The 12,874-nt window shown below is 39.4% G+C and overlaps 1 protein-coding gene across 1 annotated transcript in view; it reads left to right on the top strand.

Moving 5' to 3' along the window:
• The window catches only part of LOC139696001 (lachesin-like), a 481,837-nt gene extending 470,697 nt beyond the window's left edge, over window positions 1-11,140 (top strand). The window contains exons 8-9 of the mRNA XM_071594649.1: window positions 6,514-6,780; window positions 11,067-11,140. Coding sequence (XP_071450750.1) covers window positions 6,514-6,780; window positions 11,067-11,140 — 341 coding nt within the window. The remainder of the gene's footprint in view (window positions 1-6,513; window positions 6,781-11,066) is intronic.
• The last annotated feature ends 1,734 nt before the right edge of the window (window positions 11,141-12,874 follow it).

The raw sequence follows: 12,874 nt of genomic DNA, 5'->3' as shown, positions 1-12,874 counted from the left end.
TGTGCTACACTTAGTAAATTCCATCGTATTAATTTGAAGTTTTAAAACTGACGTCCCAATTAATTATAGTCAAATTCAATCTGCCGTTCTTAGACATCTGTTTGAGACAGTTTATTCCACATGACGGAAACAATGAGACATTTTCTGAAAAAGCTATGCATTATGACAGTGGCGTCATTTGAGTATTCCCTATAAACTATATTTTAATAATAAATGTCAAATATAATTTAATTTTAATTAAAGAAAATACATGGTTGCTTGCTAGTCCCGCGGATAGAGCGCTCTCCGCTACTATTTGAGAGCCCGGGTTCGATTCACGGGGACGCCTTTGGACACTCTCAACTCTACCAAAGCTGAGAGATATTTTGGGTGTAAGAAATTTCCGGGAGGGAACCACAGGAGGCCCAGGGAAAGCTGCTTCAAGGGGCTTCTTCATTCTCTGGGCTGTGAATTTCACTCGCCGCATAGAGTTTATTAATAGGGGAGATCATCCCTCATATATTTAACCAACCTTCGGGATAATCACTGCTACTTTAAATGAAAATGTATTCCGATAGTTGATTGTAAAATTAAATCAACTGTATTCAATTTTATTTGTGCATTCCGTTCTCATCAGATGCTCAGCCAACGTAAAAGCTGGAGTGGCACAGATCGAGTTTGTTTTTCTGTTATTCTCATGCAAAGAGCATTCAAACCATCATATACATGCAAGGTATGTAGAATATAGCGAGAGAATTACAAGATTTAAAAAAGAAATGAAATAATTAATCGTTCGATTTAATATCATTATTATCCTATAGTATCTTGTATGATAGCATATTAAAGGAACATAATTTCAACAGTCGTCATAAATTATATGGGTACTGGCACTGAAACATCTATCCATTTTATATTTGCTATCTACTTTCCATTTATTTCATGAAATCATTATTTTTCTAAAATACAGTCATAATATAACGCCTGGTTAAGGCTAAGTCCACAAAAGACCTGTTCAGTCAAAGACAACAATTTCTCTGTGGTTGATTGATTTTTAACATTGATTCCCACAATTTTGATTGGTAAGTTTGCTAGGAATGAAAGATGATTCTGATGAAACAAAGTAAAGTTGGCTACTGAATTACCCTTACTAGTGAGCGTACATTCGTTTCTAAAAATGTTCTTAAACCCTTTTTGGGGAGATGTAAGCAATTACCCGCATAAAATACTTCTAAAATTTTTATTAGTATTTACATCGGGGCATGACAGGTTTACGATTGTGATAAAAATATGTACTGAGTTAAAGCACAAGAAATGATAACTAATCGCGTTCTGTTTCAATGGGTTGGTCGTTTAATTCCATCCAAATGATTCTGAGATCAAATTAAATCTTAGTAATTTGCAATAGTAACTGCATTGTGTGAGAGCTGTGAATATCTGGGAGACATCAGCAAAGGGGAAGCCCCTCCGGCTTCTCCTTCCCTTAACTAGTACTTAACTCCCGGAGAAGACTGTCAGCTATTATCCGTACCTCTTTGCATGAGTGAGAAATATTCAAACTACGTAAAGCTATGTGATGTATTTGAAAGAAAATCAAATATTCCTACAGATGCAAACTTCTTGCCATTTCATTGCTTACTCCCTCTCTTTTGGATAGCGAACCACACCTTCGCTCACTGTAGCTTCATTTAAAATTGTCGATGTATTTTGTTTATTTATATATATTATTACTTTTAAGAAATTATAATCTGACTGCATGTAAACGTGTTTGTGTTGTTATTTCTTATTTTAATTTATTGCGATACTAGAATTTATTGCCATAAAAAGGTTAATGATGAATTCGGTTCAATCGTCGTAGACTGGAAAATAATTCATATGCAATTCAATAGGGTAAATATTAATGCCAATGCATTTTAAGCGACGAGAAATTTTAATTCCGTGCAAGTCATCAGGATAGGGGGGCCAGTTCCTTTCCCTATGCCAGTTATGGTTTCTCAGGAAGATCTAGTTTCCGAAAAATCACACAGCTAGGGTGGAGCTGCAGGTGCCCAGAGAGGCCCGGGAATCGAACCCGGACCTTTCGGTCAGTAGTCCAACGCTCTAGCTCTGGACTACCGCGACCCACAGACACATATAAATGCAGAAAATCCAGTAAGAAACAATATGGAAGTGATATAAGTTAATTGACATCTAAAGTCATTTGGCAGGTAATTGAGTAGGAATAGGATATCCAGGAAACGGGGGAAGGGTGAAGGGAAAAATAGCATCAACATTATCCTCTCCTTAACGGAAGGTGCCAACATGTCCATACTTACCCGGTTTAACGGCATAATGCTCGTATCATCAACCAATGCATTCTAGCTTTGTCATTTTTACAGTGACTTTCTATTTTAAAATAATTAAGTTTTTGCTATATCATTTGATCATATAAATCTATGCTAAAATCTATTGTAAAAATTTTTAGTGTTCATAAGTGGCTTGAGCTTATTTTTTTAATCATCAGGAAGCAAGCGGATTATTTTTTATCTCCCGAAAATAGAGAAAAATAAATCTGTTTGCAGACTCATAGAGTGATGGTGGGATGGCGAGTATGGTCGCAAACTTCCCGTGAGGAATATTTCACGTTTTTTCTCTCGCACGTAGGATGACGATTATGCCATTTCATTTGAAAATCATTGAAATTTGTTTAATTTATTCCAGCAAAGGGCGGGTTTGAAAATGATTTGATATTGATTCTATGTACCAGGTTAAACAAAAAATAACGAGTCATTCTAACAACTTGTTCAAATTTCCGTGAAAAGATTCACTTTTATGTTGCAATAAATGAATATTGTGATGGAGCTTTTAGCAGCGATCAATTATTTTCATATCGAGAGGAAAATATTTGAGTTTCCATTTTCCAGTGAAAATATTGACCCAAATGTAGGACACAAATTAAGCCCGCGTCTTCGTTATTATATTCAAGTACAGCGATTCCATAACCTGAGATTCGTGAAGAAGTACTTCTGTTGATCAAATTGACATTGTACATTTTTTCGTTTAAACCCTGGACTCCTTTATTATTTAAAATGATTGTTTAATTCTAAAGCATTCTTTATCATAACCGAGGTATATTTTTAAATGTTTGATTTTCAGAAACGAAATATCGAATATAATGAAAATTTGGACCAAAAATAGTTGTATGACACCTTAAGTTATGTAAATATAATATAATTTGTCATGATTGTATATAAGATGATCAGTTTTCAATCACAATTCTTATAATGTCCTGCATGTCATTCATATTTCCCCTTTCCTTTCTGTTGTTCATTTTATGAGCGTAATACACGAAAAAATGAATTTTTGATCACATAATTATATTCAATTATGTTATTCGCTGTTTTCCATTGGTTTCAGAATGTGTAGCTTTGGAAAAATATAGTTTTTAAGGTAAAATAACAATAAATGAACAACTTCTTAAATTAACGTGCATGATTTTCTAATAAAATGTAATGAATATTTTATCATGACATCCATTTATTCATGAAAAAAATGGATTTAATGTCATCGATGTTATACTTACAGCATTTATCCAAGGTACAGGTAGCTTATGAGATCGTTAATATGATTCGATGATCGTATGATTATTTGAAAGAAATGATTATGCATAGCTGCCTCGATTTTGTCAATGGCAGCAGTTTGTAAACTAATGTCCGCGGGTTGCATATTCAAAGATAATGATTTCCATCCGAACAGACTGGTGAACTCTTTACAATTTAATTTTATCCAGCCTATTGAATAATTAATATTAAATGAGTGATATATGATTAAGAACCTAAACTGATGTAAGGCATTCAAATAGTTTTTTTTATCGATGTGTGTCAATCAATATGATCTGGGGGGATCGACTCCAGCACAAGCTATGGGCTCGAGTACCTCTGGACAGCAATTAGCGGAACATATTAGTATTTAATGAGAAAATAATTCATTACCAAATCATTTCACGAACTTGTTTCTACAGGAGAACATCACCTTCTTAGTTTGCACCTACTAGCACGATTTTTTACTGTATATTTTTCCCTTCTTTTTTGGCCAATACCTCATATTCCCATGATTATTAAATATCTGTTTAGTCCTGTCGCAGCCGTCAGTGTGACTTACTCTCGTCGCTGGAGTCCAATGCTCTCGCTGGAGTCAATCCTACCTGCCTATTTCCACTATGGACGCTACAGCAGTGTTTATCTTCCCCAGATATGTAAATTATTTCTTATTGATCGCAGAAATAAAATTCTCTTTCGATTTTTCATCTCGACTCACAATTCTGAAACAATTGGTATCGTAGATAACTTATAAATTTAATTTTTGGAGTGAATTTTCGCAAAATTTGAACGGAAAATTTTGGAATGAGAATCAAATATTATTTTCTGTATATTTTAAAGGTATAATAAATGGCCCGTTTCAGCTATATTAATTTTCTTTAATACATTCATTGATTCGTGAATTAGTTCTCGGCCACTGCTGTTTGGTGATTACAGAAATTGAACGTTGAGCTAATGTTTCAAGGTTCAATTCTGGGTACAATCCCTAAAGCCTCACCGTCAACTCGTGAGAACGTGAAGCTTCTTGACCATTTCAGCAAACAAAAGGCTGCAGTTTTCATCATGTAATGAAAAGGTGATCACTCTATTTCTATTTCTATAGTAATCATTTATTTCTTAAATAATGCTGATATATTTTTTTATATTTACCAAATCTTTGTCTTTGGAAACAGGATTGTCGATACCGTTTCTTTAAGACATATCTGCTCGGGAAACACTGCTGTCTGCGAACCCATTTTTGGCCGGAGGGTCAGGACGGAGAGTACTCGACTGACGCTCCGGTAACAACCCCCGCTCCCCCTTCACCCCTTCCCACATCTCTCTCTCTCTCTCTCTACCTCTCTGCTCTTCTGGATATAAAGATGAGGAATTGTAAGGTCATCGTTCAAGGTGGAACAATGTCTTAATTAGATATGAGTGGGGGTTAAATATGGTGCTCATCAGAATGATGCATTCGATTTGTTCACGTTTCAATTTTCATATTTATTTTCACAGAAAATACCTCGAATTATCCTCCTTTTTATTCGATAATCGCCATCCCGGTAGGAGTAAAAATGCTTTCTGCATTGAATTATGCGTCGCAAATATGCGGTGGTTAGTATACTGAAACTATTTTTATTTGTTCTAACATATATTAGCTTTTCTGATATTCTCGCTCATATCGCTATTGGTACAACGTTAAATAAACAGGGCTTAAATTATTATTTCACGTCTAATACGTATTACGGCGACAAATATTAGCATTTTGGGGTAATTCCAATGTAGAAGTTGATTACATTCTTGTGAATAAAGCAAATAGATAATTGCATGGATAATATAACACATCTTTGGGCTAAATTGTCATGTTAGTTCGTATGGGACGGGTTTTTCATGAGAAAGCAAAATGTATTTGGCCAGAATAAAGAGCGATGTTTCCTCTCACTGCTTCATCTCATGTCAGATTTTAGCTTAAAATTGAGTGATTATTCTTGCAAAGGTTTCCGTTGGGTCGTGTGGTAGATATGGCCATTCTCCAGAGTATTCATCACTTTCGTTTCGCTTCAGTTGACAACGATGTCGCTGATATTTCAAACATAATCTCCAGGTATAAGGTCTATATCCTTTGGCATCCTTGACAATGTCCTTCCACCTGAAGACGCTAATTGGAGTATCATTGAAACGTTTAAACTGAAGAAAACGCAAGCGGTAATAATCCGAAAGAATGGATATATCTTTGAAATGAATATTTATACCCACGTAACAAGATAAACGCACGCAAAATTAAGATAACTAATAAATTTTCGGTTACATTTAAAAGGAGAAAAACATTGCTATTTAACCAATTGCGGAGAAAATATGTATTTTGAAAATAATTTTGCCCTCACCCAGGAAATGGAGCATTATTTTATCGAGAGCTTTGCTGAGATGTTCGCGGTGCCCATGCCATAATGTGAATATTATGAAAGATGAGTGGTAAATAACATAGTTTAAGGTGTACCATGGTGACAATCAATCATGATGAAAGGAGATACTTTGCTTTTCCACGCACAGTATTTTTCTTGCGACCTAGGTTTCGTCGCGGCGTAACCTCACCGGAAGATGTTACGCTGTAACGAATCTTAGGTCGTAATAAAATTACTCAATCTGGGAAAGCATGGTGTCTTCTTTCATCAAGATGAACATGGCGTAAAGTAAGAGCTGGGATGTGTCTCATTCTTACATTAATAGATCGAGTCGTTGTTTTTCGTTAGCAAAAGTTTATAAATATGAAATAAGCGGCACCGAAATGACAACCCAATTGAAAATAGAAATGTGAGTGATTCATAGCGGATAGTAGGGGTTTGTTCCACCTTGAGCGCACGGCCCAGATGGTCGCTTGAGAGGAAGTGTGAGGGGGGGGGAAGAGGGTGAAATGGTTGTGTGTGTGCGGGGGTGGATGATGTGTGCGTGCGTGCGTCTATCCCTTCCCTTATTGTTGCAGAGCGGCTAGTGGCGCGCAACGCGAGCCGAACTCTCCCCCCCTCCTCCTCTTCTCCCTCGTCGTCGGCGGACGAGGAGTCCTCCCGCCCCACCAACAGCAACTCCAACAGCAAATCCTCCGAGAAGCGAGGTCGCGAGAAGGGCGGAGGAGGCGCGGAGGCGGCGGCGGCGGTGGGGGCGGGGGCCTCGGGGGTTGGGGGGGGCGGCGGGAACGCCCAGCCCGCCGACCGGCTCCCCGCGCCCCCGGGCTCTCGCGGGACCTCCTCAGGTACATGGAAATGCTCCTCCGCTGCTTCCACTAATCACCCCACTCAGATATATCCATTTCACTACTATCATCCATTATTATTAATTCTATTACTATTATTATTACTTATTTTATCCTCTGTTCTCTTCTTTGCCATTCTCACTTAACAAACATTATATTTTTTTCTGAACCAATACTTTCGCTTCCTGCGGCATCGGCCATTCTATTTACGCTGCGGATAGTGCAAAAGAACACACTACTATTTCCGCTTATTCTTAATTAACAAATTAGAAAACCTCTTACCTGCTTCTTTTTCTCGGCGTTCTGAATATGCTTCTAAAATCTGCTTTTGGTCGAGTACGTAAACGATGCTTGCCACCACCGCTTCTCATCCCGTAGCGTCGTTAAATTTTCGACCATCAATTCAGCTTGCAATGCATATTATATATACTGTCGTTGTTGATGGCGTCCAAAGTCTTAATTCAGTACTCATTATGTCATTTCTCAGGAGGGAAGTAAAATTGAAGTCTTATTTTGTATCCAGCTCCTTACGCGCCCCCTTTTGGGCAGGCTTCTAAATTGCTCACTTTTAGCTGCATGCAAAGAGTGAGTCACGGTCTGATTACCACCCAACTATTAGAACATGGACTCACATGCGCTCCATGTGGTCTCTATGACAAACGTCCCGTAGCAGTGTACGCTATTTGTCCACCATTGCTTACTTCAATCTTGGACTAATTTCCGTTGGAAAGTACCAGAGCCAAAGAGACATGGAGCGAGATGAAAATGTAATGGGGGGAAATTAAATGGCTGGAGGGACTCTAAAACATTTAGACCGAGCTTATGAGTTACCTTCTGGCGAAGGATTTTACAGTTGCGTGGGGTTCCTGGGAGTAAGTGTGGTCGGCGGATGGGAAAGCGACACGAAGTCCATTAATTTCTCATTTCTTATTTATTTTCGCCTATGAAATGGGTCACTCCGCGCCAGTATGGTAGCCAACGACCGCTTGCCGCCCTCTCCCTCACGTGTTCTCAAGCCACCCTCTCTTTCTTTGAAGGGCCTGATCCTCAGGGGATACTCATCCGTGCGGCGGCTATTTCTTTCCCTCTCTGAGCACATGCTTCACTTCACAACTCTTGCACTCTCACAGTACTTGGCACTCAAGCGAGATAGTTGCACCGCATGTCTTTATTTATATCTCTCTGCATCACTGATTGTATATATGCCCACTTGGTCCTTGGTTTTACAGAGAATTTTAGCAAAGAGAGTTTCAGGTCTCTTTCTGCGGCTTTTAATGTGATTCAGTGTCCTAATTGGTGGACTCGTCAGAGTTTGCAGCGTACATGACTCAAAAGTGCATGTATGATGATATTGCCAAAGCGCACCGAAGTACGTATGTAAATTTGTACATAACAATTCATGGGTGTGCATGCTATTTAATGTTCATATAATGTCTGTATATAATTTTTTTTGTATATTCTTAAGGTGCCAACAATAACTCATTTTTTAGATGGGTTAATGAATATGAATCGCGAATTTAGACGTGGTGGAGTTTGATGCTTGTGGTGTTTAACAAGAATACCAAGTCACGTCGAAGTGTAACTCTTTGTAATTTTTGATGATGAATGATTGTTTTTGAATGGCGTCCTTCATAAGAGCGCTAACTCATATGGATTATCAATTTACTGCCGTCTTGCTGCCTCTAGCATTCACAGATGTTTTTTTCCGTAATGAATTATTCATAATGAAAATGTTCCGGTTCATTTTGAGGTTCTTCAAGTTGAACTTCTGCCTCGAGCAGATGCAAATTACCTTAAAACTTCAGGATTGTTTCTTTTACTGCTTTGAGGTCATCGCCAAAAAAAGTGCTCATTTGTGAAGTTTGTTTCCAGCATCCGTCTATAGAATAACAGCTTCTTATGAGACCAAGTCTTCAACATTTCGAGAGTAGCGACTGGAGTTAATTTCGACCTTCTCAATTCCGGATACGCAACCGACACTCGCAAAAAAAAGTAACCGCCATCTAACAAATTCAATGCGTCTTTTACGTCAAGATCGAGCCACGGAAAAAAGAGCTTTTAACAGAGCCAGAACTCTTTCTCTCTCTTCCTTGATGCAATACCGTGGCTTTTTGATTTCCCTAGCTCTCCAACAAGTCCTCCCCGCTCCTCATTCGTTCCGCTCCTCCCTCCCTGGATCGCAAAAACGGCGAGCCGGGGAAGAGTCTGAGCACACTCGATTCGGCTGAGTTCCCCGCAGAGGCCGTCTAATTTATTTCATTCTCCCGTGGAATTGAACCGCAGATTAGGGCGATAAGAGCGCGCAAATCCAGGAGCAAAAAGTCAAAATTCGCCGCTGCCAACACCATCGGCTCGAAAACTCGCCAAAACTCTCGGATCCCATTCGTCCAGTTCTCCGCTCCGAGTTCTAAGCGTGGAGGGAAGGGCGTTGAAGGGTGGATGGGGTACCACTTACTGCCCCCGTTCCCATTAGGGCACCAACCCCGAACCGCTGGGAAACCTTTACGTTCCACTCCTCTCCTCCCAGCTGCCTCCCTTTCCGCCCCTTCCCCCTCGCCCACTTCTGCTCACACGCCGCCAAAACACACCGGGGCTCGACTCATAACGCCGCCACTGCTGCGGTCGGTCCACTTGCCACACCCCCCTTCACTCAGCCACCCTCTCCTCTATCCACGTCGGCCATTGCGTCTCATGTGTTCGATTTTATCCCATTTTCTACTCAATTTTAGGCCCGTATCGACGTATCAATTACATTTTGTTAAATTCCATACGTTTAAAACGTCACAAGTTGAAAGAGATAAAAATCCTTGTACCAGATTGCAAACTACTTGTCCGACTTGGAAGGTTTACTGCTAAAATATAGTCCATGCTCGGATAAGTCTCTTTTTATCTGCCATTTCAAATCTCTCCTCAGTTTTCCATTTTTGTATTCTCCGCGTATGTGTGTTGAGGCTTCCTGATCGCAATTAATTTCTTTTGTTGTTTCCATCCTGAATTATTTATATATGTAACACTTAACTTATTTTTAATCTCTGATAGAGCCCTTCTCGTTATCCAAAGACTCTCCACTACCTTGTAATAACCTACTGTTTTTATTCTTGTGTTCCACTCCAATTACATTCTATGTGAGCGTATTTGAGCATTAATGGGCCCAAGGAAGGGTTTACTGTTCTATTCAAGAGAATTTATTCCGAGAGAACTTATTTTTCACATGACATACCTCATGAGTCGTAGCACCTCCAAAACACTACTAATAAATGCAAATAATTAATTCAAGCATTTAGATGCCCGTAACTTAAATGGAACCGTAAGAAGTTTGATTTTTTTATCGAAATTAAAATAGGGATGTTGAGTTGACGGATCAAATATTTTAAATTATTACAAAAGAAAATAATCTAAATACCCTTAGAAGTTAGGAAAATACTGTGGATATACCAGGTAGCATTTTTCTGTACAGTTAATCTTAGTCTTTCCAACATTCGATGATATGCCACATTGATGATTCCGTATTCCATGGAAATTCGCAAACGCTAACACGATAACAAATGAAATACGGCAGCGCCACCGCTCTGAATTCAGCGTTGGGTGCATCCCTTCCTTGTTGGCCGCAAGTCACGTTGGCCATCCCCAACTTTTTGTTCTTGATCACGCAGTCATAAGCCTCGCCTATTTTTATCTACCTCACAGAATTCCGTTGATACCTCAATGGCAATTGCTCTTTTCAACTTTTATTGCCTCCAATCTCTCCGCTCCCGCAAAGTTTTATGAAATGCTCAACGTCTCAAGAGTCCAAATACTGTCCCAGTCAAGGACGATAGTGTTTGTATGTATTCTCGATGGAAGTCTTTGAAGGTTCCTTTCTCATACTATTATTCCATCTTTTTATATTTATTAATATTTGCATTTATACTTTGAGTGTAATGTAGTATTTCCTGCGGCTTCCTACGTAGATAATAAGCAATAATCTCCAAAAACTCTTACGAATAGAAAAGTATTCACTCCTCCGAGTTGTCAGTTGTGAGGACATGATAACAGTATTTATCAGTTATATTAGTGACTCGGTAAAATTCCTTGTTTAATGTTATTGCGTCCTTAGAGTCTTGCATCTCAAAAAATATGTCGAATTTTAATCTTCCCAATCACAGGTGCAGGATTTCTGGCCCGACAAGAAAAATATCTCTCTTGACGGGGCAATAAATTGAGTATATGATATACTGATTGCATTCGTACTCTCTCGAGGAATAATTTATTTATCAAGTTTGAAGTTCTCTTTGGGATCGTCGTAGCATCATCTGGAGCATTCACCAGCGAAACACAGGTTTCAGTCTCAGAGCAGGTGTCTTTGAGCAACCGTGTTTAACACCAAATACGACTACCCCGTTGCTGTTTTCTTAATCTTCGAAGTATGTAAAGAATGTTAATTTTCCAGTCCTAATGTTCTTAGTCCGGGGTGAGATACCAAAGGAAAGTTAAACCCAAGAACTCACATTATTTATTCCCACGTTATTATTCTAAATGCATTAACTTTATAAGGAATGAGGAATCATAAAGATTGACGTGGATACATTACAGAAGAAGAGAAAGTGAACACTCACGTGAATTCCCGTGCTATTGGCCAATATCATTCCTCGGTCCCCCTCCCCCACTTCCTCTCCCCTTTTTTCGCCATTCGCAAACACTCGCCAAAACCCCTTTGCGGATCTTCCCCGTTTAGCTCTTTATCCTCCCCCGCCTCGATCCCTCTCCTCCACCAAACTTCCGTCTTCCCTCCTCTGGACCCTTTATAAAAAGACTCCGTCCTCCCTCCGGGCGGGGCCCCCGCCGCCGCCCATCAGCTCTCGCCCTAAAGTATTGCAAGAAAATCGCACCTTGAAAGAGATATATCGCCTCCAATGGCGATCGTCTTCCCACTCCCGAATCCCCGAAGATCCCCGCGAGAACTTGGAAATCCCCTCTCTGGTCCATCTTACCGTTCTCCCCCTCCCCTCTGGGCCTTCGGGGGCTCCGTCGAGGAAGGGGGGAGGGCCGAAGCCTCCTCGTGAAGTGCAAAGCGAGCATTCGGGATGTGGATCCCACCATTCTCCGAGCGATCGATTCGGGGATGAGACCCTTTCTACGTATTTCATGCCTCCGCGCCACTCTTTGAAGAGAGTACACGGCAAAGCACACTTGGGGGCTTACTGCGAGGCGTAACCCTGCGGGACGTTTACCCTGCGTTCAGATCTCTAGATAAAATTGGCGCAGCCATCGCTCTATTTCCCGGAATGGCTGCTTTCATTTTATTTAAAACTTAGTAAAGGGATTTAGATAAAAACCAGTAATTGATGATTTTCTGCAATAGTGGACGTAGATTATTTGCAAAGTTACGAAGAGTGGCAGTCTAAAGTAGCGCTATTTAAGTACAATGTTGCCCGAGGCATCGTAATTCAGACAAGTCCGATTAATCGACCGCAACACCACCAAAACAGTTTGCTATTCATAGAGTTTTATTAGGTGCGTTTAAGATTAAAAATTAAAAATAATTTATCAATAATCTCTTGATAAACATTATGCTGAGGAATCACTCTTAGATAATGAACGTGATTTATTGTTGATTCCATTCAACATCTAATTTTATCTGAAAAAACAAAGTATTATGTCGGAATGAAACTCTTCGGAGCTTTCATTTGACACCGAGTATTTCATTTGAGGTCCAACAATCCGGGTAGTTCTACGAATTTGGATTTTAGTTATTGAAAATCCGCGTATGGTGAAAATGAGTTGGAAAAGCAAATATATGCATGCAAAAGGTGCATCTTCTCAATCACTGTCATCTTAGGCTGTTAAAGTGTTTAGTATTCAGTCTCATGCGAATGCTATTTATATCACATAATTTATCCATAAGTCACGCTTCTGGAACCTTAGTACTACAACATTGATATAATTCTCTTTAATATCAATAAGACGATGATCCTCGAAAAATTAGCAGAAAGTTTGATCCTAATGTTAAGAAGTATACATTGCTGTTTCTTGATTTCAGTATAGCAATAAATGTCTGTATTTGGTTTTTTTAAATTTACTTTTTTGGAATTGCAATTCAGATTCAATTCTACAG

Source organism: Hetaerina americana, unplaced genomic scaffold (assembly GCF_022747635.1).
Source record: "Hetaerina americana unplaced genomic scaffold, ioHetAmer1.1.p SCAF_1, whole genome shotgun sequence".
Classification (NCBI taxonomy): domain Eukaryota; kingdom Metazoa; phylum Arthropoda; class Insecta; order Odonata; family Calopterygidae; genus Hetaerina; species Hetaerina americana.
The sequence above is the reverse complement of the archived record's forward strand: the minus strand, read 5'-3'. Positions and strand labels throughout refer to the sequence as shown.